This window comes from Peromyscus maniculatus, chromosome 9 (assembly GCF_049852395.1).
Source record: "Peromyscus maniculatus bairdii isolate BWxNUB_F1_BW_parent chromosome 9, HU_Pman_BW_mat_3.1, whole genome shotgun sequence".
Lineage (NCBI taxonomy): Eukaryota > Metazoa > Chordata > Mammalia > Rodentia > Cricetidae > Peromyscus > Peromyscus maniculatus.
In genome coordinates this window covers 54,004,914-54,030,529 of record NC_134860.1, presented here as the reverse complement: position 1 = coordinate 54,030,529, position 25,616 = coordinate 54,004,914, and the positions used below count along the sequence as shown (strand labels likewise).

The following is a 25,616-nucleotide window of genomic DNA, read 5'->3' as shown; positions in this document are numbered from 1 at the left end:
TGGTCTCTTAGTGTCTGCATAACGTTTGTCCAGGACCTTCTAGCTTTTATAGTCTTTATTGAGAAGTCTGGTGTTACTCTGATGGGTCTGCCTTTATATGTTACTTGGTCTTTTTCCTTTGCAGCTCTTAATATTTTTTCTTTGTTCTGTATGTTTACTGTTTTGATTATTATGTGGTGAGGGGACTTTTTATTGGATCCAACCTATTTGGTGTTCTGTAAGCTTCTTGCATCTTCATAGGTATTTCTTTATGTTAGGAAAGTTTTCTTCTATGATTTTGTTCAATATTTTTTTCTGTCCTTTGAGTTAGTATTCTTCTCCTTCTTCTATCCCTATTATTCTTAGATTTGGTCTTTTCATGGTGTCCCAAATTTTTGGATGTTTTGTGTTACGACTTTTTGGGCTTTAGTGTTTTCTTTGACTGATGAATCTATTTTCTCTGCTGTGTCTTTGACATCAGAGATTCTCTGTTCCATCTCCTGCATTCGGTTGGTTATGCTTTCATCTGTAGTTCCTGTTTGTTTAGTCAGATTTTCTATTTCCAGCATTCCCTCAGTTTGTGTCTTTATTGTCTCAATTTCAATGTTCAAATATTGAACTTTTCCCTTCATTTGTTTAACTACTTTTTCTTGGCTTTCTTTGATTTCTTCCAATTTTTTTCCCTTCAATTAAAGAGAATTTTTTATTTCCTTTTTAAGGGAGTATTTTTATTTCCTCTTAAGGGAGTTTTTTATTTTCTCTTTAAGGGCCTCTATCTTCTTAAAGTCATTTTTAGGATTGATTTCTTCTGTTTCTTCTGTCTTGGTATGTTCAGGTCTTGTAGGTGTGGAATCACTAGGTTCTGATGTTGTCATATAAGTCTTTATGTTGTTGCCTGTATTTTTGCAATGGCGTCCACTCATCTCTTCCTCCGCTCGGTACAGGCGGTGTCTGTGTCTGAAGGTGCCTCTCGTGTTCTAATTGATAGTCTTGGTCCACTAGGAGTTCTTGGTCAAATCACTGCTGTTGGGATCTGTTTCTCTGGGAGCAGGTTAGTCCAATCAGTGTTAGTGGGTTCTGCCTCAGGGAGTAGTTGATCCTAATTGGTGCAGGGTGGGCTTATGGCTCCAGTGGTTGTTGGTGTCACATGGGATTTTTTTTTTTTTTTTTTGTGAGGGGGCAGAGAAAGAGGCTGCTGTCTGGTACCTGGGTCTCCAATGGCTGTTCCCAGTTGGTGTAGGGTGGGCTTATGACTCCAGTGATTGTTGGGTTTGCAGGGGCTGGTTTTTTTGTTTTGTTTTTGTTTTTGTGAGGGAGCAGGCAAAGGTAGCTGCCTGGTCTCTGGGGCTCCGATGGCTGGGGCCTAGTAGGTAGAGACCTGGTCTGCTGGTCCAGAGATGGAGCCTTACCTGCTCCCAGTCAGTGTAGGATGGGCTTATGACTCTGGTGATCTGGTTTGGTGGCTGGATGGCTCCTTCTCTTGCATTCTTGGGTCGTGTTCTACTCACTTGCCAACTCCTCAGCTGATCTTGTTTCCTTAGACTGCTTCTGAAACCTCTCCCGAACGGATCTAAGCTGAACAGGTTCATCATTAGGGCAATCTCACCAACACTTACAAGTTGTTGGGCTTCACAGGATCAACAGCTGGGCCCCGGGTTGGCCTTATGGCTCCTTCCCCAAGTGCTGGGATTAAAGGCGTGCAATCAGTCTGAGCCGTTCCTCACCTACAGTCTCGTACAGTACAAGCTCTTGTTATTGTAAATAAATCTCGTCCATTCCAGTCCAACAGCTCATCAGGTCTGTTTCTTTCCCAACTTTTACATCACATCACGCATGCAGTGTGCTGGTGTGTGTGTGTGTGTGTGTGTGTGTGTGTGTGTGTGTGTGTCACGTCGCCTCCTTCCGTCCTTAGGACAAGCCTCGAAAAGTGCATTTGCTAATGTGCCATTTTTATGTGTTATTTTTAATTGGCTCCTTTTTGTTTTGTTTTGTTTTTTGTTTTTCAAGACAGAGTTTCTCTGAGTAGTTTTGGTGCCTGTCCTGGATCTCACTCTGTAGACCAGGCTGGCCTCCATGAATTTTCTTTTATTAAAATACTGCTAAAAGAGGATTTTAGAAGTAAAATGATCTTTTAGGTATTCAATCGACACATTCAAGGCTATTCTTTGGGCTCTCAAAGTAAAGGGCAGAAATCAGTGTTTACAACATTCTCTGAAGGAGTTTAAAGGTGTTTGAGACATACATCAATAGTCACCATCACCAAGTAATTAGAATGTAACTATCCGATACAGAGAGTTCTGCTCAGATTCATCATGCACCAGTGCTATCATCAAATGCATCTCACCTCATCTTCCTAACTAAATTTACCAGAGTCAAGACCATGCTTTATTACTTTTTTTTCCCAAAACCTTGCATGTAAACATACTGTTTTTAGAATGACAGGGGAGAATCAGGAACAAGATACTGGCAAATTCTCCACTTTTCCTTTCAAGTTAGAGATTCTGGAGGCAATAAATCAATAGCTTCTAATTCTGTAACCTCGGTATATCATTTATATTTGTTCGTTTATAGGAAATAAGACTCTGAGGACACAAAGGTTAATAGAGTAGATTCCCACCCTTAGAGAATGAAGCAGAGAGCAAAGAGGATATTGTTAATCTTGTCCTGCTAATCTGTACTATAAGAAAGACATTTCTATTTTGTACAACTTTTCTCTCTAGGCACAAGATTATAAGATAGGAGATGAAGGAAGCAACTATTTCCCGATTTGTACATTCTGAAGGCATAAGGAGACAGGAGGAATGGGACCTTGAATTAAAAATTTAAGTCACGACAGATGAGAGAGCTGGCCCTGCCCCTCACCAGCTGCAGCACACAGGAGAGCAGGTCCAGCACCCTGCCTGGAAAGTACTCTCCAGTTGACTCGGTTGTTGGGCTCAGGTGAGCCAGCACTGAGCCCTGAGGTTGCGAGAGCATGAGAGCTGACACTGCCCCCTCCCCTATCCCCTCTACAGCAATCGGGAGAGCGAGCCCTGCAACTCATCTGGGCAAAATGGTAGAGCTGTCCTTGGTGATGTGAGTGTTGGTGAGCCAGATCTGAGGACCTGAGAGCAGGAGACCTGGCCTGGCTCCTTGCTGCAAGCTGCACTGGGTGAGCTAGTCAAGGCAGTGCTAGAGAGCTTACCTGGGGAAGTGATGATGAAGAAAAGCTGGTAGGTTGACCAACCCAGCTACCACCCAGGCCCAGAACCAGGGCTATGAGTTGGTCCACCCCACTGGGTTCACTGCATCTATGAACCATTGGAGCATAGATGAAGGGGTCGAACCTAGAGATCTAAAACAGTAGGATCTCCATGACACAGGACAACAACAGGATATCCAAGAGGAGCCCCAGTGAGAGCCCATTATTGGTGGTGTAGCAGAAGCTAGAGGCCTTGAACTAGACCAATGACTCATAGCAATAAACACAAGTAAAGATGAATGGACTAAAGAGTAAACTGTGTGACTCAACGGGCCACACTACACTTCCATGACATGCTTCATCATCATCATATTTTTTTTATATGTGAAATCCACAAAGAATCAATAAAGTTAAAGAATAAAAAATGCATGTAGGTGGATGTTGGTGGGACTGTAAGCTATGGAACTTTCTAGAGAAAGAAGCTTAGAGGATTTGTGGAAGGGTAACAGAACACATGGGACATGAAAATGATAAGGACATTGCTGGAAAGAGGGTCACAAGGAAGGACAGTGGGATGGGAGAGAAGACTCAATGAAAACAAATGTTAGAAAATACAGTATTCAAACCTGATGTTTTGTATGCTACTTAAAGCTAGTTGATTGATAAACTTAAAAAGTCTTGTGCACATGGTATTGATATAAAGTAAACACTTTCAAGAATCATTTGAAGATCATTGGAATGAAAGAAAGCATTTAAACCCTACTTGTCTGAAGAGTGGACTTGAGCCTGAACATGTAATATATCTTTGGATCTAATCATAGAAGCTATAATGTCCATCAGTGTGATCAAATCAGTTGTCAAGGTATTACTACATCTATCCTTATCAGGACTAATAATAAATAATTTAATTAGATATTTAAAAAATTTACGGGCTGGAGAGATGGCTCAGTGGTTAAGAGCACTGCTTGCTCTTCCAGAGGTCCTGAGTTCAATTCCCAGCAACCACATGGTGGCTCACAACCACTTGTAATGAGATCTGGTGCCCTCTTCTGGCCTGCAGGGACACATGCAGGCAGAATACTGTATACATAATAATAAATCTTAAAAAAAATTTAAGTCACGAATGCATCTATAAACTCATGAGAGGAAAACAGTCTCATTTTGTTTACTACTCTTACCTATCCTCATCTTTAATTCAAGTGTCTTAGAACTCTTGTATAGCCTGCAACTTGGGTATCCCCTAAAGATCCCTAGGGTGGTGTTATTAAAAGCGTCAGGAACTTTTAAGAGGTAAGGACTGATACGAGTTTTTAGGTCACTGGTAAAATGTCACTGAAAAGGGACAGTTGGGTCCCAACCTCTCCCTCTCTTTTCCTTCCTGGCCATGAGATACATGGTTCTGCTTTGTTATACTCTCCTACATGATGTACACTAGAGACCCAAAACAAATGAGCCAATCAATCATGAGTGGAAATCTTCAAAATTGTGAGCAAGAACAACCTTTCTTTTTACAAGTTGATTATCTCAGATATTTATCATAGTGGTCGAAATCTAAATAACACAAACATCAGTTGTCACCTCACTGCCATACTACTTTGCTTTCAGATTATGTGTTATAAACTGTAAAAATAATAAAAGGCTAAATGAATGGAACAGTGTGTATCTAAGGATTCTATCTATCTATCTATCTATCTATCTATCTATCTATCTATATAGATAGATAGAGAGAGAGAGAGAGAGAGAGGATGCATTATAATATTTCAAAAGCAGCATGCATTTAGTTGAAACCATAACTTGATCTTTTTCCTCTGTGAGCTGATCCTTTCTTATAATGCTAGACAGTGGCAGAGAATCACAGGGTCCTAAGAGTAAGCAATGAACCTTCTACAGTACACTGCTGTGAAGTTCTGTTATTTGGTAGGTTATCTGTATTAAAAAAACACTTTGGTTTATAATATTTTCAATTTATAATAGGTTTATCAGACTGTAACCTCATCATAAGTCAAGGAGTGCCTGTAGAGTTTAGTGTAATTTGAAAAAGAAACTTCTTGAGTCCTCCATGCCAAGTTCATGTTCTAAAGTACATAAAGTAACCACCACTGAACTGATTCACCCTGGACATTAAAGTTACCTGAGTCAGGTCACAGTAGGTCCTCAAAGAAGGTGCTGATTTGAGTTCTTTTGCTATCTTCATAGCTGCATCCAAATCGTTTTTTTTCTCTTCAATGTAGCTTTTAACTGTTGCTAATTTTGATAAATAATCATCTGTGCGTCTGACAAGTTCTTCACACAAGCTCTTTTTCCTTCATTGAAGACAAAGTTATTTTGTGATAGTTTACTACCATTTTTATAAAGGTAAATTTATGACTGAGTAGTATTCTTACTTTTACCAAGTGATGAATTTAACTAATAGAATCATTTCACTGATGATGAATTTAAATAATATGGTTAAAAGAAGCATGTTCTAACCGAACAGCATCTGAAAAGCTAATTTTATTAGTTGATAAACTTAACATATAACATGGCTAAATAAGACATTCAACTAAGTTGAAATAAATTATAATTGAAATCCATGTGTGAATAAAGAACAAAAGGGATGGAAATATGGCTCAGATGTTAAGAGCACATTCTGCTCTTCTTGCAGAGGACCTGAGTTTAGTCCCTGGCACCCAAGTCAGGCAGCTCACAACCACCTATCACTCCAGTTCCAGGCTATCTGATGCCCTATTCTGGCCTCTGTGATCACCAGCATTCACGTACACATGTCTTCACACAGTTAAAAAAAATCATTAAAATATAAAATTAAAAAATAAAATAATTGAGGCTGGAGTGATGACTGAGGGGTTAAGATTATTAATTTGTACTGTTCTTGCAGACCTGGGTTCAGTTCCCAGCACCCGCATGGTGGCTTACAACTGACTCTAACTCCAGTACCAAGGAATCTGATGCCATTTCCTCACCTCCCATGGGGCACTAGGCACACCTTTGGTACACATATATACATGCAGGCAAAACACGCATTTAATAAATAAATCTTAAAAAAATTTAAAAATTCGTCTTAAAAAGAAAAAAAATAAAAGACAGTTATGTCATAGACATGAAGGAGACTTTAGAACATTTATCTAACTAGGAAAAATTCTGCCTGTATCTATCCTGTAGTCTTTTGTGCCCTTACAGAGATATATACATACTTTTTGCAAAGGTTTAATTGTACATTTTAAAATATTACTATGGATCTATAGTCCATGAATAATATATAATGAGACTTAAAAACAGCACTAAACCAGAAGTTAGATACCAATTTAAAATAATATTCAAAAATATCTCCTTGAGTGGTTATGTATTCACTAGCTACACATCATTACTCAAATCTTTTTCTCTTCTCTAGGATGGAATTTCTTCATTATAGCAATTTAAAAGTTCTGAACTGAAAACTGAAAAATTCAAGTATTTTAGTCACTAGGCAAAATGACCTCTCATTATTTTTTTCAAATCAAATCTAGCCCCTAGCAAAAGAAGTTTGCCAACACTAAAGAAAATGGGCTAGGTTTGGAAGGTAAACAGATACTCTCCAAACCTTTGGTGACACATAGTTTTTTAAAGTGGTCTCTTTAAAAAAGACATGTAAGTTCCTAAAAGCTCACATACACAGAATAACATTAGAAAGAAGTATGAAAGTATCATTTCCCCATGGACATATGAAAAAACAACCCAAAACTGGCTAATACCATCTCATGAGAACATTGGAAAACAGTATTTTTTTAAAAAGACATTTTGTGGCTTCTTTTGGAAGCAGGAACACAGTTCCCAATTCCTCAACTCCAACCAGAGGGAGAGCAAGAGACCTGACTGATGACATTAGTAAAGCTTGTTTTGTACTGTCTAGAGGACTGATCTTTTGTGTTAGATCTTAGGCAGAAGAAAAGCATGGTAGACACTCAGGAACACTACAGCAGGACACATATGCAGGCTAAGATATTATAGGTAGATATGCAACAGAGAACTTGAGACCTAGGAGAAGCTGAGATTCTTTGGGAAATTAAGACATCAAGGTAGTTGTGTACACAGAGGAATGGACAAAGCCACACTTGGGCCACAAAGGAGCAGACTTAAGCCTTCATCTTATACTGACGCTAAGGTTCAGAACATTCCAGCCATTCCATGAAAAATGTTCCAGCAAGAAGCAAGCTATAAAGACTGAAAAAAGTTGCTAGCTTTTCATGCCCAAGTTTCAACACAAAGACTACCAGGAATATGAATGAATAATACCTACAACATGATAGCTCATTCAGAGGAAGAGAATAGAGTGTTGGAGACTTTCTGAGGAAGCACAGGCACTGGACTTTGTAGACTGATGTGAAACAACTGTCTTAAATGTGTTCAGAAAAACAAAGGAATACATGAAAAAGAAGTAGAAGAAATTAGGAGAGTGGCCTAAGAGTAATAATTACAAATCAAGACAAAAAGAACATGAAAAGGAATCAAGCTTGCAGATAGAATGACCTCTCAGGATTAGACCCTGGGTTGCAGAGCTGGGCATGGTGGAACATGCCTGCAATCCCAGCATCTGAGGGCTGAGGCAGGAGAATTCTGAGTTTGAGGTCAGTCTGGATTATATAATAAGGCCCTGTCAAAACAAACAATAAAACAAAGCCAAGGAAGGAAGCAGTGGTGGAAGCAGAATCAAGCATCAGCCAGGTTAGAAGATAGGACAATTAAAATTGTTTCTGGGGAACAACAAAAACAAAAAGAGTGAAAAGAAACTAAAACAAAGAGAGATGATAGGACTTGTTAAACACCAACAGGCAAACAAACAGGAGGAGGACAAAGATCGGAGGAAACAGGAAAACCACAAAAGAAAAAACAACTTCCAAAATTTGATGAGACAAAGATCTACCAACCAACTCCATGTAAAATAAACCCTGTGGTGGTATTGTGTTCCCCCAAATATTGTGTTCCCCTAATAAACTTATTTGGGGTCAGAGACAGAACAGCCACTAGACACAAAGGCTAGAAAATGGTGGCACTCACACCTTTAATCCTAGCATTCCAGAGGTTGAAATCCCTCTGGATCTCTGTGAGTTCAAGGCCACATTGAAAACAGCCAGGCATGGTGACACACGCCTTTAATTCTAAGAAGTAAGCCTTTAATCCTAGGGAGTGATGGTAGAAAGGAAAGTTATATAAGGTGTGAAGACCAGAAACTAGAAGCATTTGGCTGGTTAAGCTTTTAGGTTTTGAGCAGCACAGTTCAGCTGAGAGCCATTTGGATATGAGGACACAGAGGCTTCCAGTCTGAGGAAACAAGATCAGTTGAGAAGTTGGCTAGGTGAGGTTAGCTGTGGCTTGTTCTGTCTCTCTGATCTTCCAGTGTTCACCCGAATACCTAGCTCAGGTTTGATTTCATTAATAAGAACTTTTAAGATTCATGCTACAAAACCCATACAGTCAAACTGTTGAAAGGCAGAGAAACAATCATGAGACCAAGAAGAGAAATGTAATTTGTCATACACAACAGATTTCTAGTAAGATTATTGATCAAATTCTCAGGAGAAACTTTCAAGGCTAGAAGGCAATGGAAGAATATACATTAAAAAAGCGTGAAAGAAAAAAAAATTGTGAACAGAATTTCTTATTTAGCAAAGTTGTCTAAGAAAAGAGACAGAGAAGGGCTGCAGAGGGATGGGTCAGAGGTTAAGAGCACTGACTGCTATTCCAGAAGAACCAGATTTGATTCCCAACACTCACATAGAAGTTCACAACCATTCATAACTCCAGTTCAGGGAATATGATGCCCTCTTCTGGCCTCTGTGAACATTGCATATACATGGTACACAGACATGCATGCAGTCAAAATACTCAGACACAAAACGAAAATAAAATAAAGAAAAAAATTAGTTACAAAAAAGAAAGAAATGAGAGACAAACAGGAGAAGAAAAATAGGAGGAAAAAGGAAAACCACAAAACAAAAACAAAAAATGAGGGAAAAAATGCCTATCAATAAGACAACAACAAATGCTGTTCAGGATGTAGAGGAAACATGAACTTTTGTACACTGCTGATGGGAGTGTAAATGAGTCCAGCTATTATGGAAATTAGTACAGAGGTTTCTCAGAAAAACAAAATTAAACCACTGCACAACCCAGCTACAACAGTCTTGGGTACATATTGGGTAGTTTGAATGAGAATGGTCACCACAGGCTAATATATTTGAATGTTTGGTTCCCAACTGGTGGACTGTTGGAAAGAATTAGGAGTTGTGGCCTTGCTGAAGAAGTTGTGTCATTGGGAGTGGGCTTTGAGATTTCAAAAGCCCAAGTTAGGCCCTGGCTCACTCTCTCTGTCTGCTGCCTACAGATTAGATAAGAGTTCTCAGCTACTTCTCTGGCATCACGCCTGCCTGCCTGCCTGCCTGCCTGCCTGCCGCCAAGCTCCCTACCATGATAATGGACTTACCCTCTGAAACTCTAAGCAAGTTAAATTAAATGCCCAATAAAATGCTTTCCCTTATAAGTTGCCTTGGTCATGGTGTCTCTTCACAGCAATAGAAAAGTGACTAAGACAACATCCAAAGAAACCTAAGTGTGCTTGTTAGTGTTTTTGTAAACCTGACATAAACTAGAGTCATTAGGAAAGAGGGAATCTCAGTTGAAGAACTGCTTTGACTGGCTTGTGGTCATATCTATGAGAGATTACCTCCATTAATGAGTAATGCAGAAGGACCTAACTGACTGTGGGCAACACCATCCCTGGGCAGGTGGGCCTGGGCTGTATAGGAAAGCTAGCTGAGCATGAGCCAGAGAACAAGCCAGCAACAGAAAGCAAAGCAGGACAGAGTCAAAGTTAGAGGTCTAAGAATGACAACTACAAAAGAAAGCACAGAGAAAGGAAACCAAAAGCATAAACTCTAACAAAAAAAAAATAACAAATCAGTTGGACTTCATCTAGGTCCATTCTTCAATAGCAGAACACTTGCCTAGCACTCACAAGGCCTTGTCTAATCCCTAGCACCAAAGGGGGAAAATCAAATATTTTATGCACTGGGCATAAAAGGACATAAAAATTTAAGGAGATCAAGTGTTGGTGAAGAGACAAATGACATTACTAAGCACATTGCTTTAGTCTTATCAAAAGTTTTATGAACCTTTATCCTGAAACATACGTAATTAAAAATAACATGTCAAATAGCTTTGAAAAAAGTAATATTAAATTATTGTTTAGTAACTGCCTATCAAAAAGCCTTCTTTTTTTTTTTTTTTTTTTTTTTTTGGTTTTTCGAGACAGGGTTTCTCTGTGTAGCTTTGCGCCTTTCCTGGAGCTCACTTGGTAGCCCAGGCTGGCCTCGAACTCACAGAGATCCGCCTGCCTCAGCCTCCCGAGTGCTGGGATTAAAGGCGTGCGCCACCAACGCCCGGCTCAAAAAGCCTTCTTTTCTGATGCAAATAAGCACATGAGAAAATGATAGCCCCATGTAGAAGAAAAAAGTTGTTTGTACTTCCTCAAATATGTGAATTCTACAACATGAATTAGGCTATGAAAATATTTCTCTTTGTTAATTGCTCTAAGAAAGAAATGTGGTAGCTCAGACCTGTAATAGCACTTGGAAGACTGGGGCAAGAGGATCTTGTCCTTGAGCTTCAGCCTAGGCGACACAGTGGTACCCTATCTTGAAACACACACATGTACATTCACACATGCATACATGTGCAAATGAGGGGTGGGAAACAAAGACACAAAGAGAGAAGCTTGTTAACTCTAAAGTTAGCTTTGGAATTACAAAACAAGACAAAATTTTGGAGGTATAGACAGTTTTTCACTTGAACTTCTGAAAGCCAGTCTTTTAGTTTTTCTTTTGAGGCAGGATCTCACACTGCTGCCCAGCCTGATTTCAAATTCACAGAAACTCACCTCTCTCAGCCTCCTGAATGAATGCTGTGATTACAGGACTGAGTCACCACACCTAGCTAGAAATCAGTCTTTAAGACTCACCTACTGCTGGGCAGTGGTGGCGCACGCCTTTAATCCCAGCACTCAGGAGGCAGAGCCAGGCAGATCTCTGTGAGTTCAAGGCCAGCCTGGTCTACAGAGTGAGATCCAGGACAGGCACCAAAACTACACAGAGAAACCCTGTCTTGAAAAACCAAAAACCAAAACCAAGAAAACAAAAACAAAACAACAATAACAACAACAAAACTCACTACTACCTTCTAAGCTTGTTTTAAAGTTACATGTAACTTCAGTCTATTTGAACAAAGGAACAGAATGACAAGTTAATATTAAGAAAGTTGGTTTCATCAAGTCTATATTTTTAAGTTATTACCTGGAATCAAGAGAAGCAAGAAGTTTATCAAATTGTTTCTCCACAACCTCTGTTAGACTGTGTGTCTCCTCTCTTGTTTGATTTTGTGTACTATCAAGCATCTGGAAAAAAAATTCAATAAACCTGGAGTACTTTGGAGTAGTTGTATCATCAATATATTATTGAATGGAAAAGATACTTTCTAGACTTTTCAAAAATAGCCACAGAAGTGATAATAAATAGAGAAAACCATTAAGTTCAACTTTATACTCTGGCACTTGTCAGCAAGATCACATCTTGTGGGCATTTTTGTACTGATAATTTGACAAAACAAAGAAAAAAACAAAAGCACCTAAAAATCTACTGATAGGTTTTATAAACTTTTTCTTATCCCTTTTTATCATAACAGAACAAAAGTCATTTTGGATAACTGAATTTCTCTATAGCAGTATTCTCTAAATTATTGAAACAAACAAACCAAAACAAAACCCCAAAATCCCCAAACCAAAGTTAGAAAACACACTTTAGCTTTTGGTGTAGACTTAGGGTCCCTTAGCTCTTTTGTTTCTATTTCCAGACTTAGTCTTACTGCAGCCAGGAGCCTCTCCTCCCACCCTACCTCACTCCCCCAGGGACTCTGCTTCTTGGTGTGGACCCAGGTTTCTCCAGCTCTTTGCTGTTGCCTCTTTTCAGCCTTTCTTCCTAGCCCATCTCCATTTCTTTGTATCATCCATAGACCTATTCTCTATCAGGGACCCCACAGTTACCACACTTGCCTAGGATTCAGAATGGGCAACAGCAACCAAAGAATGAACACCCATCCAACAAAGACAATTGCTGATATCTACACCAAGAAACACCTCAAACATCCTAACTTCGGAGTCCTAGATACCAGTACAAAACCACAAACATGAACAGTCAAGATGATATGCCTCCTTCAGAAGCCATAAACCCACTATAATAGGTCTCAAGAAATGTGATTTAGCTGAAACATAAGACAAAGACTTCAAAACAGCAATTATGAACATGTTCAAGGACCTTAAAGAGGAAAGGAATAAATTCCTTACTGAAAACATAGACAGTTGAATGAAATAATAAAACAATTCCAGCATAATTCTTATAGAAATTTAAAGAATCTTTAACTTCATGTGGACACGGACACACACACACACACACACACACACACACACACACACACACACGGACACACACACACACACACACACACACACACACACACACACACACACACACACACACACCAGGATAGCTAAAACAATCCTGAATAATAAAAGAATTGCTGCAGATATCACCACCCCTGATTTCAAGTTATATTATGGAACTACTGAAATAAAAATAGCATGGTATTGGCAAAACAAACAAACATAACCAGGCAGACACATTGATTAATGGAACTAAACTGAAGAACCAGACATAAATCCACACATATATGGACACACGATTTTTGACAAAGCAAAAAATACACAGAGGAGAAAAGATAACATCTTTTCTTTTTAAATGATACAAGTCAAACTGAATGGCTTCATGTATTAGAATGAAAATAGATTCCTATCTATTACTTTGCACAAAACTCAACTCCAAATGTATCAAAGACTTTGTACTGGCTGGTCAGCTTGACACAAGCAGAAGCCTCAGTTGAGGCAATGCTTCCATGAGATCCCCCTGTCAGGAATTTTCCCAATTAGTGATCAGTGGAGGAGGGGGCAGCCCAATGTGGGTAGTGCCATCCTTGGGCAAGTGGTCCTGGTTCTATAAAAAAAAGCAGGCTGAGCAATCCATGAGGAGTAAGCCAGTAAGCAGCAACTCTTCTGTATCAGCTCCTGCCTTCAGACTCCTGCCCTGTTTGAGTTCCTGACTTCCTTTGGTGATGAACAACAATGTGGAAGTATAAGCTGAATAAACCCTTTTTTCCCCAGCTTGCCTTTTGTTTTGTCACAGCAATAGAAACCCTGACTAAGACAGACTTCAATGTAAGACTAGACAGCCTGAATCTGATAAAAGAGAAAGTAAGAAATTGGCTTGAACTCGTTGGCACAAGAAAGTGTGTTCTGAACAGGGCACTGATCGCACAGACACTAAGACCCACAATTAATAAACTGGACCTCAGGAAGCTGAAAAGGTGTATGGCAAATAACACATCATTTGGGCAAAGTGGCAGCCTACAGAATGGGAAAAGATCTTTAACAATCACACATAATTAATATCTAAATATGTAAAGATCTAAAAATGCAACATCAAGAAAGCAACCCAATTAAAAACAGGGTATAAGGCTAAACAGAGCCCTCAAAAGATGAAACACAAATTAGCAAGAAACACTTAAAGAGATGTTCAACATCCTCAGCAATCAGGGAAATGGAAATTAAAAACTACTTTTATATTTCATTTTATCCCAGTCACAACGGCCAAGATCAACAAAACAAATGACAGCTCATGCTAGCAAGAAACACTTCATTGCTGGTGGGGTGCAAACTGGTACAGCCACTATGGAAATCGGTGTTTCCTCACAAAGCTGGGAATGAATCTACCCCAAGACTGAGCTATCCTGCCCTTAGGCATGCACTCAAAGGACTCTACCTCCTACCGTGGAGATGCTTGCTTATCCATTTTCATTGCTGCTCTATTCATAACAGCCATAAACTGGAAATAGCCTAGATGTCTCTCAACTGACAAATGGATATGAAACTGTGGCATATTTACACAATAGATTGTTCAGCTATTAAAAAATTAAATTATGAAATCTGTAGGTAAATGGAGAGAAAAAAAACATCCTGAGTCAGGTAACTCTGACCCCAAAAGACAAACACTGTATGTTTTTTCTTTTATGTGGATGTTAGCTTTTAAGCTTTCAAAATGTGTGCCAATTCCAATAGCCACAGAGCTTAGGTACCTAGTAAGGTATTAGTGGGGAAGAGAGCATCTCCCAAGGAAGGGGAAATAGAACACAGAGTTATGGTGAGAAAATGGAGAAACTAGAATAGGAGGATTAAACAGGGAGGGGATGGAAAAGAAGGATAAAGGAGGGGATATGGGAAAGGACAACTAACAAGAAAGTCTGTTTGTAAAACTATATGGAAACCTACTATGGCAGAAGCTTCCTAAATTATACACATATATAAAAGGAATCTAAATAGAGTCACAAAATCATAGGGGAATTGATACCCAAACTAGACATCTTATGTCACCAAGTAAAACCTCCATTCCCAGGAATAGGTTATATCTTGTTGAGTCATTGGCCAAAGGGACTCCATGGGAACCTCTAAATATCATAGGCAAATGCCATGGCTATTAGTTGCTCTCTAAAACCTGATAGTAAGGCCTTATTTGCTGAAGACAATGCTTACTTATATCATTGAACACCGAGAAGTTGAGCTGGTTCCTAACTAGATACTTCACCCCAACTGACTAGCATTCATGGTACTGGAAGGTTCTCTGTATGCTACTAGAGGAGCCAAGAGCCTTAGACTAAATAGGTCATGGGCCCTAGTGGAAAATCTATTATTCTTCTGCTAAAGCAGTGGTTCTCAACCTGTGAGTCATTCAAATATCCTGCATAACAGATATTTAAATTACAATTCATAACAATAGCAAGATTACAGTTATGAAGTAGCAACAAAATAATTTATGGGTCCTCACAACATGAGAGGGACTGTATTAAAGGGTCGTAGCCTTAAGAAGGTTGAGAACCACTGTGATAAAGGAACATAGCAATAAAATGACTAGAAATGACATACTGATATACCCATGGATCAGTGCCTCACCTAGCCCTCATCAGAGAAGCTTCTACTTGTGGTAGATGAGAACTAATACAGAGACCCACAATTGGACAATATGCAGAGAGAGAGACACTTTGGAGCACTCAGTCTTAAATGAGATGTCTTCAAAACCCCCTCCCCAACCAACACTCAGGTATATGTGGAAGAGGAAGCAGAAAGATTGTAACAGCCAGAGGTAACTGATGACTATAATGGATGACTCCAAGGAAACAAGATCTAGATGCAACAACTGATGTACATATGAACACATACACACTGTGGCAGCACACTCAAGATCTACACAAGATCAAGACAAATGCCCAACACTGAGAAGGCAAAGTGGACAGGGGTTTCCACTCCTAACCAAGAAGTTATATGCCATTGATATTCACCAGCAAAGGGAAAATCTGTTTTCTCCAATGGAGTCTCATTGGGTAGTTGGCCAATGCAAAATAAACTCCATGGTAGTTTTGTAAACTTTTTGTTTCAGTTTGGCTTTTTTTTGTCTTATTGGTCTTTTGCTTATTTGTTTTGATTTCCACTTTTGTGGTTTTGTGGGTTATTTTGGTGCTTATTTCTTCTTTTTTTTCTTTTTGAAAGAGTGAAAAGTTGGGTGGGTAGAGAGGTGGAGAGAATCTGGGAAGAATTGTGAGAAGGAAAAAACATGATCAAAATATATGAAAAATTCACTAAAATGTATTTAATAAAATACATATTACATTCTATTAAAAACAAAGCAAAATTTTGAAATGAAAATGTTAGCTATTTTAAGTTTAATTTTAATCCACTCAAAAATTTTTGCTCGAGACTTGAGATCCACGGCCTCTATACTGCTGTAGTTTTTTTGTTTGTTTTTGGCATGGCCATGCCTACCTTACTTATGTCTGTCTCAGGAAAGTACTATGAAGCAGATTATTACTTTGCATTCACAGCCTCACTATTAGTAAAGAATTCTGCTCGAGTCTCACCTACATCTGACTCAAAGGTACTTAAGATTTTGGCACTATTGTTGATACTGGAACTGTAAGATTTGAGAGATGATAGGATAGGGTAGATGTATTTATTGTGCATTATGAAAGAAAGGAATTGGGTTTGGAGTAGAGGGTGGCTGGCTTGGAGCTGAACTGTGCCCCTTTCAAATTCAGTTGTTGAAATCCTACATCCTGTTATTTTAACACAGAAGTACTTGTAAGTACAAGCTTGTCATCACAAGTAACATTCTTTATTCTCTCCTTTTCTCAATGTTTCTCTTTCTCATAACTCTCACTTTTATTGTATTTCTAATTCCTTTTGAGAAAGCTGATTTTTTTTTTTTTTCAAGACAGGGTTTCTCTGTGTAGCTTTGCGCCTTTCCTGGAACTCACTTGGTAGCCCAGGCTGGCCTCGAACTCACAGAGATCCGCCTGGCTCTGCCTCCTGAGGGCTGGGATTAAAGGCATGCGCCACCACCGCCAGGCTGAAAGCTGATTTTTTAAACATAAAGTATTAATTATATTTCTACTTAGCAGTAACAGTTTGAAAGTGAAATTAAAGAAGCAATTCCTTTTACAGTAGCATCAAGCAGAATAAAATACACAGCATAAATTTAAACAAGAAAATACAGTATGTGTTCATTGAAAACCAAGAAATATTGTTTAAAGATTTAACAAATGAAGGAATAGCCAGTAAAAGCTTTTTTTTAAAGTGAAATTTAATCAATCCACAGAGTCTCCCTCTTCTATGTAAAAAAATAATAACACAACCAGCTCAAAACCCTGAAATATTTAATTCTAAAAGTGTTGTTGCTGGGTGCTTAAGGGCTAGTTTCTTGTCAGGTAGAGCAAGCAGCAAAGAAAACGAGACTCTCTCCATTGGAGGTCACAGCTAAACAAGGGGCAAATTCTGCAAAGATGAAAATCCAGTTCACAGAAAGTACATATCCTGATTCCTCATACTCTGACTTTATGAACCTTCTTAGAATAACAATGTTACCAACTCAATCCAGGCAGGTCATGAGGGCAGGGGTAGTTTCCAATTTTTTTGCAGGTTTCTCTATTAGTATAGTATTATGTTTAAAAACTGAGTGCTAAACCTAACCTCGGTGATATACATACAAATGTATACATTTATAGAGGACATTTTGGCTGGGGCTGTAGCTCAGTGGCAGAGTGATTGGTTCACATGCATCATACTCTACGTTCAATCCTCCATACTGCCACATCCTGCTCCCTAAAGAGAGGATATGTGTAATATTAAGTGAAGGCACATAATCTCAGGAAGAAAAAATCACCCACATGTTCTCACTTATATGCAGAACATAGCCAATAACAATATGTATGTATATAAACACATGTAAGTGTGTATAGTATAACATGTAGAAAGAGAACAAGAAATGATAAATATTAAGAGATGAAAAAGGACATAAGTTATGGAAGAGGTTATAAAGCTAATTGTTATTTTAGTTCTAACTTTGCCATGGATTTCTGGTAGTAAATATATAAAAATATAATCAATAGTGAAGTATAAAATCTAACGTGAAGCATGACAGCTTAAGAGTTGCTGTTCTAACTGTATAGAAGTTCAGTGAGATGTACAGGCTTTAGATATGGTCAATTTTGGCGCATGATGTTTTTTATTTGCAAGCTTATTATAAAAGATAATTAAAAAGTGTTTTTTTCATAAAGAGGCCATGCTTTACCTCCTGGTAGAATTATTCAAAATGCTTACTTTTATAGCATTACTTAATTGTTCAAAATTATAGCCTGCTATCTTCAGTGCTTCATCGATTTCTTCTGTCTCCTAAGAAGAGAGGGAACCACATACAAATATAACACACAAAAACAGATGCTTAGATACATTATAGTTGTAAAAACTTGAGCTGTAATTTTGGTTACAAATGCAACCAAGATCTAGCAATGAAGTGCAAAAGCAAGCAACAATAAAAATACTTCTAATCCAGCCTATCTAAAATTTTAAAAAATTTCCCATACTATGGCTAGAAATCCAGGACCTCAGGCAACTAGTCTAGCAGTGAGCTATATCCTCAATCAGTAGAGGAACTCATTTATGTAGACCAGGCTGTCCTCAAACTTGCAATAATCCTCCTGCTCCTGTCTTTATAGTGTTGAGGATATAGTAATACACCACCATACCTAGTGACCTGTGAGTCTTCTGCCTCAGCCTCCCAAGCACTGGTAGTACAAACACATGCCACCAAAGACACCATAAAATATTGTTTAACAGTAAAATTGTACCATGAATCCATTCTTCAATTTAAAATTATCTCAGAAAATGTATCATGAAAAAAGTATATAGAAAAACAGTTTTTAAGAAAAGATTATAAATATGGCTCTGCGAAGAGTTTAACTCGATAATCAGATGTGTTAACACACATTTGTAATCAGAGCACTTGGGAGATACAGGTAGCAGGATCAGATCATCTTGAGTTATGTAGTGAGTTCAAGTCCAGCTTGGGTAACATAAGGTTCTATTTTTTTGTTTTTAAATTAGAGTTAAAAAAAAATAGAGAATGAGTACAATTTAGGCTTCACTCCCTTCTTCCAGACCAGCAATGATTTTTACAAGAAGACTCTATTTCACTTAGTTTCATTTTAGAGTCTGTTCTATTTCTAAGCTCAAGTTCAGTAAATGTTTATCATTAACATTATTCAGAATAATAACAGGTAAAATTCAATCTTCAATAACAATATCATTATCAATAACAAATGCAGTTAGGCCTCTTAGGTGTCATTAAAATAACTGGAAAACTACATTCAGAATTTAGAAAACTTTAACTGTACATGTTTCAGGGAATTTGGATTACGTAACTAGGTTCACAGGGGAAAAAAACTGTATTCAGGTAAGTATCAAGAACTTTAAACCAAGTCACTCGAAGTATGCCTCAGGAAAAAGAGATTTACAAACAGGTTTGTCATAAACACAGGTTAAAACTGTTTAAGCAGAGAGCAAAGCAAAAGATTCCAGTGAGGAGCATGGGTTTATTTGTTACTTTTAAGCTTCTAAAAGAGTTGATAATTGTAGGAACCCTGAGAGGAAAAGTTCAGCTCCCTAGCATAAAGCCAAATGTTTGGTTTCACAATGCTTCCTGACCAATGTTTTTCATACCGACATTACAGCCGACGGGCTTGAAACAGTCCTGTGCACAGAGGATGAATGTTCCAAATCAACAATTAGTTGGTCCACTGTCTTTTTAAGGTCTGAAGAGCAGTTCTTTACCCTGAAAAAGGTCAAGTGTTTTACTTGAAATACAAGCATGAATATAATCTCCATGCCTTCTCATTTTTATTCTCTATCAAAAACAATTCAGGTGATGACTTATAAAAATATGTTCTCAATTATCAATAAGGAGAATCCATAAATAAAAATTACTTTCACATAATTTAATTTTAATATAAATTTAACTTAAGCAAATTCCTGAAAGTAATGGCTTACACCATGTTCTAATTTCTTAGTCACCTTTACTTACTTGGTATTTGGAGGAAGAAATACTAATAATGATTGAAATGTTTTAAGTTCATCAATTAAAAGTAACTCATGCATACAAATAAGTACTTACACACAGAAATGTCAGCTATTAGAAGTGTACTGATAAACTTGGGTAACAAGAGACCTTATCTCAGAAAACTTGAAACTCCACACAAAACAAACTATATATAAAACTGCCTAAACCAAACTGCATTTAAATTAAGAATGAAGAGTTTCTGCCGGGTGGTGGTGGCGCATGCCTTTAATCCCAGCACTTGGGAGGCAGAGCCAGGCGGATCTCTGTGAGTTTGAGGCCAGCCTGGGCTACCAAGTGAGTTCCAGGAAAGGCGCAAAGCTACACAGAGAAACCCTGTCTCGAAAAACCAAAAAATAAAATAAAATAAAATAAAATCAAGAAGAGTTTCTAATATAAATTTATGTAGAGTGTTTAATTTAAAAAGTGGTCATTTAGAACAAAGTTTAAACTTTTACTAGACATTACACATATATAGACAAGAATCTGATTAACTTGCATAATGTTTTACACCAGAAAATTTCCAAAGGAAGTAAAGATCTTTGGAGGAAATCAGAAGAGCTGAAAGCACTGAATGGTCTGAACAGCAATGATTGGCTAGCATGGAGGAGGAAGTGCTGTCTCCTCTGGTGGGAATGATCCCTCATCATCTATCACAATCCCTATTCTTTGTTTAAACCCAGTCTATACTGCTCAAAAAATTATGTTTCACTTTTGCAGATGTCCAAATTTGGCAACCCCAAATTTGATAAAAATGGCTACTCTGTAGAGACAAGATCTACAACCATTGAGTCACAATGATTCCTAAAGTTGTATTCTTGTGATTCGCACAGAGCTCATGGAGAAAGTGACTGGCGAGTTACATTTGCAGGAGGTGAGAGAAGTATTGTATCTGTCAACACCTAGATGCCAAACTTCAGGTGAGAGGTTTTCCACCCAGAGATACAACTAGAATTATTCCTTTAGTTTCTCCCTAACTCATTAAAGTATAAAAAGAAAAACTATGGAGGTAATATGAAAATCCAGTAATTCAAGTTTAAAGAATTTGGGATTTTAATTGGCTAGGCCAGGAAGAGCTAGAGCACAAGAAAAAGTAGAGAAGTAAAATGAGACAGAGAAAAGAAAACAAGAAAATTAAGTGGGGTAGAACAATGGAAGACAGGATATAGACATAGACGATATTGGCAAAGCAAAAATACGTAGGAGGTAAATGAATAACAATATGAGAAATTTGGATAATTTACTTGGTATTATTTATAAAATTAGTTCCAAATGAGATAGTTCCTTGAAACCCCCTGTATTTTTACTTTTAGACTATCATATTAAATATGATTTAAAAAGTTAAAGTTTATATAAATATGAACGACTATGTAAGTAAGGTCCTAGAAAGCTGGTGTGCTGGCTAGCTTTATGTCAATTTGATATATACTAGAGTCATCAGAGAGGAGGGAGCCTCAACTGACTAAATGCCTTCATAAAACTGAGCTGTAGGCAAGTCTGTAGGGCATTTTCTTAATTAGTGATTGCTATGGGAGGGCCTAGCCTGGGGATGGCACCGCCCACAATGTGACTAACATATGAGTTCAGGAAAACTACAGAAAATATAAAAATATGGCTTTTTATCTAACAAACATTACATGTTTGCTCTGTATATTGCTCTAGGGACAAAAAGAGAAATAAGATGGGTCTGGGCTCTTAAATAGGCATATAGACTAGCAGGGGATTTTTGATTTTGAAAAGATAAATGATTAAGGCTATAAAATAATAACATAATAGCTGTGTATAGCTCATAAAGTTATGCTTAAAAATCTCTATCAAGGATAAAGGGGGCAAGTATGATAAAAAATATATGCATATGTGAAAGTATAATAAACCCCATAGAATAGAAAAATAAGAACTCAAAAGTTGCTATTTTTCTTTTTATAAATCATCTCTCAAATCACATTTCACCGTCGTCATACTGTATTTATACCATTCTTAAGATCAACAGAAAAGTATTTTTTTTCTTTATAACTTACTATCATTCAGCTGCAATAACTTTAGCTAATTCTGGATTCTCAGGCTCCTGTTTGAAGGTTTTCTTGCACTGTTTTAAGTAAGGAAAAACTAATGCTGCTTTTTTTTGGAGCCAGATCCTACATTCCACTAACAGTCAAGACAAATTAATGGATTTAAATAGCATTCTATAAACAACAGGCAGAAACACACTTAACAATAACATTTTATCAATATTTTTGAAATTGTTTTATAAATACACTGAGCTTTAAGTGCTAAAATAAGTATATACAAGAACATACATTTTAGGCTGCAATGCTTCCAGAGAAGAATCTTCTTTAAATCCATCCATTGGGCAGTCCCCTTGATTCATACTGACAGTTGTATGAATCTTAAGACAAAATAAGATTAAACAAACTCACGGTTATTCAATAAATTCTACTGATGCAGAACCCAAACAATGTTTTGTGTGCTATTCATAAACAAAGCTGGTAAAAATAAAGATTCTGAAAGTCTCTTTTAGTCAAGGGAAAACTACTTGTGGTTTTACTTTAATATGGGCAAAAATTAGCACCCTAATGGTTATTTAACAGAACATTAAATTATCCAAAATAATTTTTGTTACAATTCTAAAGGAAATGATTGTAATAATTCAAAATTTGCTACTAGGGGCTGGAGAGATGGCTTGGTGGGTAAGAGCGCTGACCGCTCTCCCAGAGGAACCGGGTTCAACTCCCAGCACCCACATGGCAGCTAACAACTGTCTATAACTCCAAGTTCTGACACTTTCACACAGACACACCTGTAGGTAAAATACCAATGCAAATAAAAAATAAATAAATTTAAAAAATAAAATAAAATTTGCTACTAAACTATACACCTTGTGATAGCTTTATTCTGTTCAAAACTACAAAATATTATCTAGTACAAATTCTAAAAACATTACTGGTTATAAAACAAGAATTGGCCGGGCGGTGGTGGCTCACGCCTTTAATCCCAGCACTTGGGAGGCAGAGCCAGGCAGATCTCTGTGAGTTCGAGGCCAGCCTGGTCTACCAAGTGAGTTCCAGGAAAAGGCGCAAAGCTACACAGAGAAACCCTGTCTCGAAAAACAAAAACAAAACAAAACAAAAAACAAGAATTGAATAAATGGAGAACTGTGCCAGTTTTCTGGAGATAGACTTACCTACCATGCTAAAATTAACCAAATAAAATTAACCAAATATAAAATTAATAGTCAGGCCTGGTAGCACTGGTATGTATCCCTAGCTACCTCAGAGGCTAAAACAGAGGGATCATAACTTCAAAGCCAGCCTGAGCAACTTAGCAAGACTTTAAAAAAAAAATCCTTAAAAACAGAAATAAGTAAAATACCATTAAAACAAAAATGCCCAAACATAGCAAAATGAGGAAAAAGTTTACAAAAATACCATTGAGACCTTTTGTCCAACTACTCCTGAGAATGGAGCCCAACCTGGAGTGTGGTTAATATATCCAGTAAGACTTCATTGGAAGAAACTGATTTTTCCTTTGCCAGCAGGTATCAATTACATAAAGTTTCTTGGTTGGGGTGGGAGCCTGTGTTCTCACTCTTTCCTCTGGCTTACATCTTTCCACCTATTCTTCTGTACTGTTCTCTGAGCCTTGGAGAGGTGCCATTTGTGGCTGGGCACTTAACAATCATTTATTATCAGTTATGAGTCTCTGCAGTCACCACTGACCACTAAAGAAGCTTCTCTGATCAAAGCTGACAGTTGCATTAATCTATGGGCAAAACTACAGCTGCCTGGAAGGCACATCTTGTCTATCAACAGCACTAGATTCCCCATTAGTGACTTCCCCAGTGATGGCTTTTGGATCAGGTTTACAGTCCCAGGTGTGAATTCCCTCTTGTGCAGCAGACATCAGATCTAATCAGAAAGCCATCAATTACCCATAACAAACTGGCCACTATTTTGTTCTCCACCCCCCACCCCCACCCCCGCCTTTCCCCCAGCCCACCCCCCATTTCCATCTCCTTCAGGGCAAAGACTCCCCTGAGGATTGAGTTCAACCTGGTAGATCCAGTCCTGGCAGGTCCAGTGCCCTCCTCCCAGACTGAGCCAAGCATCCCTGCATAAGCCCCAGGTTTCAAACAGCCAACTCATGCAATGAGCACAGGACTTGGTCCCACTGCCTGGATGCCTTCCAAACAGATCAAGCCAATCAGCTGTCTCACTTATTCAGAGGGCCTGATCCAGTTGGGGGCTCCTCAGCCTTTGGTTCATAGTTCATGTGTTTCCATTTGTTTGGCTATTTGTCCCTGTGCTTTATCCAACCTTGGTCTCAACAATTCTTGCTCACACAAACCCTTGCCAATTTCTCGCCAATTGGACTCCTGGAGCTCCACCTGGGGCCTGGCTGTGGATCTCTGCATCTGGTTCCATCAGTCATTGGATGGGGTTTCTAGCGCGGCCATCCTATCACCAGAGTAGGTCAGTTCGGGCTGTCTCTCGACCATTGCCAGTAGTCTATTGTGGAGGTATCTTTGTGGATTTCTGTGGGCCTCTCTAGCACTTTGCTTCTTCCTATTCTCATGTGGTCTTCACTTATCATGGTCTTTTATTCCTTGTTCTCCCTCTCTGTTCTTGATCCAGCTGGGATCTCCTGCTCCCCTAAGCTCTCGTTCCCTCGACCCTTGCCCTTCATTACCCCCACTCACATCCATGTTGTTCATGAAGATCTCATCCATTTCTCTCAGACTGGCCACTATTAAACCAGTGGGTTCATCTTGCCTGGGTGATGGTATTGAACTCAAGGTCTATAGCTGAGTAAGACTACTGATGACAATCTGCTCCTGCAAGCTTTCATGGCAACTCCTGGCACGATGAGGGCTAGCCAGCAGGGAGGAAGCTTCTAGCCCAGTGTCAGCGTGATTTCTCTAGGCCCCTTGCCCAAATTATTTGATGTCTCCACTAGTTTTTTTTATTACCTAGTTCTGGTGGACAACTAAAGGCAGTGGCAATTGCCTGTATTGTTTGGGGGGGGGGTTATGGGGGGGCTTCTTTGACCAACAACTCAGAAAATTAACCAGTTATGAGTCTACATTCCTGACATTGGAATTTTTTTTTAAAAATAACCTATGGTTTGGGGGTCAGCTTTACCCATTCACAAAGGGTACTTCTGTTAAAACACTTTTGATTAGCTTATCAAGTATCAGATTTTCTTATGGCCTTTTCATATATACCTTTAGTTCCCAATCTTTTCTCCCATCTCTCTGTTCCCTCCCCCACCCCATTAAACCTTCTCACTCCCAGTATCTACCTTCCACTTTGGAATCTCATGTTCTACTTCCCTTCTTAAAGAATCCCTCTCCCAGCAGGGCAGTGGTGGTGCACGCCTTTAATCCCAGCTCGGGAGGCAGAGGCAGGTGGATCTCTGTGAGTTCAAGGCCAGCCTGGTCTCCAAAGCGAGTTCCAGGAAAGGCGCAAAGCTACACAGAGAAACCCTGTCTCGAAAAAACTAAAAAAAAAAAAAAAAAAAATCCCTCTCCCATAGGCTCTTTTCTAGTTTCCTTGGAATCTACATGCACCCACTTCCACATAGATGCACATACATAAAAGTAGAAGCTAGGAGTGGCATCAGAAAGAACATGTAGTGTTTATCTTTGTGAACCTGAGTTACCTCACTTAATATTTTCCAGTTTCATCCATTTTCCCACAAATTTCATAATTCAATTTTCCCTTATGGGGTAATAAAATTCCACTGTGTATATGTATCACAGTTTTATTATCCATTTATCTGTTAATGAACATCTGGTCTGATTCACTTTCTCTTGCTATTATGAACAGAGTGGCAATAAATATGAACATGCAAGCATCTATGTGGTAGGACACAGAATCTTTTGGGTA

General features: G+C 38.5%; 1 protein-coding gene across 1 annotated transcript in view; it reads right to left on the bottom strand.

The window, feature by feature from the left end:
* Positions 1–25,616, bottom strand: part of Rnf17 (ring finger protein 17) — a 120,323-nt gene that overhangs the window by 82,403 nt on the left and 12,304 nt on the right. Inside the window, exons 3-7 of the mRNA XM_006993462.4 lie at positions 22,029–22,117; positions 19,338–19,449; positions 17,940–18,011; positions 11,482–11,582; positions 5,292–5,463 (exon numbers count right to left, since the gene is read on the bottom strand). Of these exons, the coding sequence (XP_006993524.2) occupies positions 5,292–5,463; positions 11,482–11,582; positions 17,940–18,011; positions 19,338–19,449; positions 22,029–22,117 (546 nt within the window). The remainder of the gene's footprint in view (positions 1–5,291; positions 5,464–11,481; positions 11,583–17,939; positions 18,012–19,337; positions 19,450–22,028; positions 22,118–25,616) is intronic.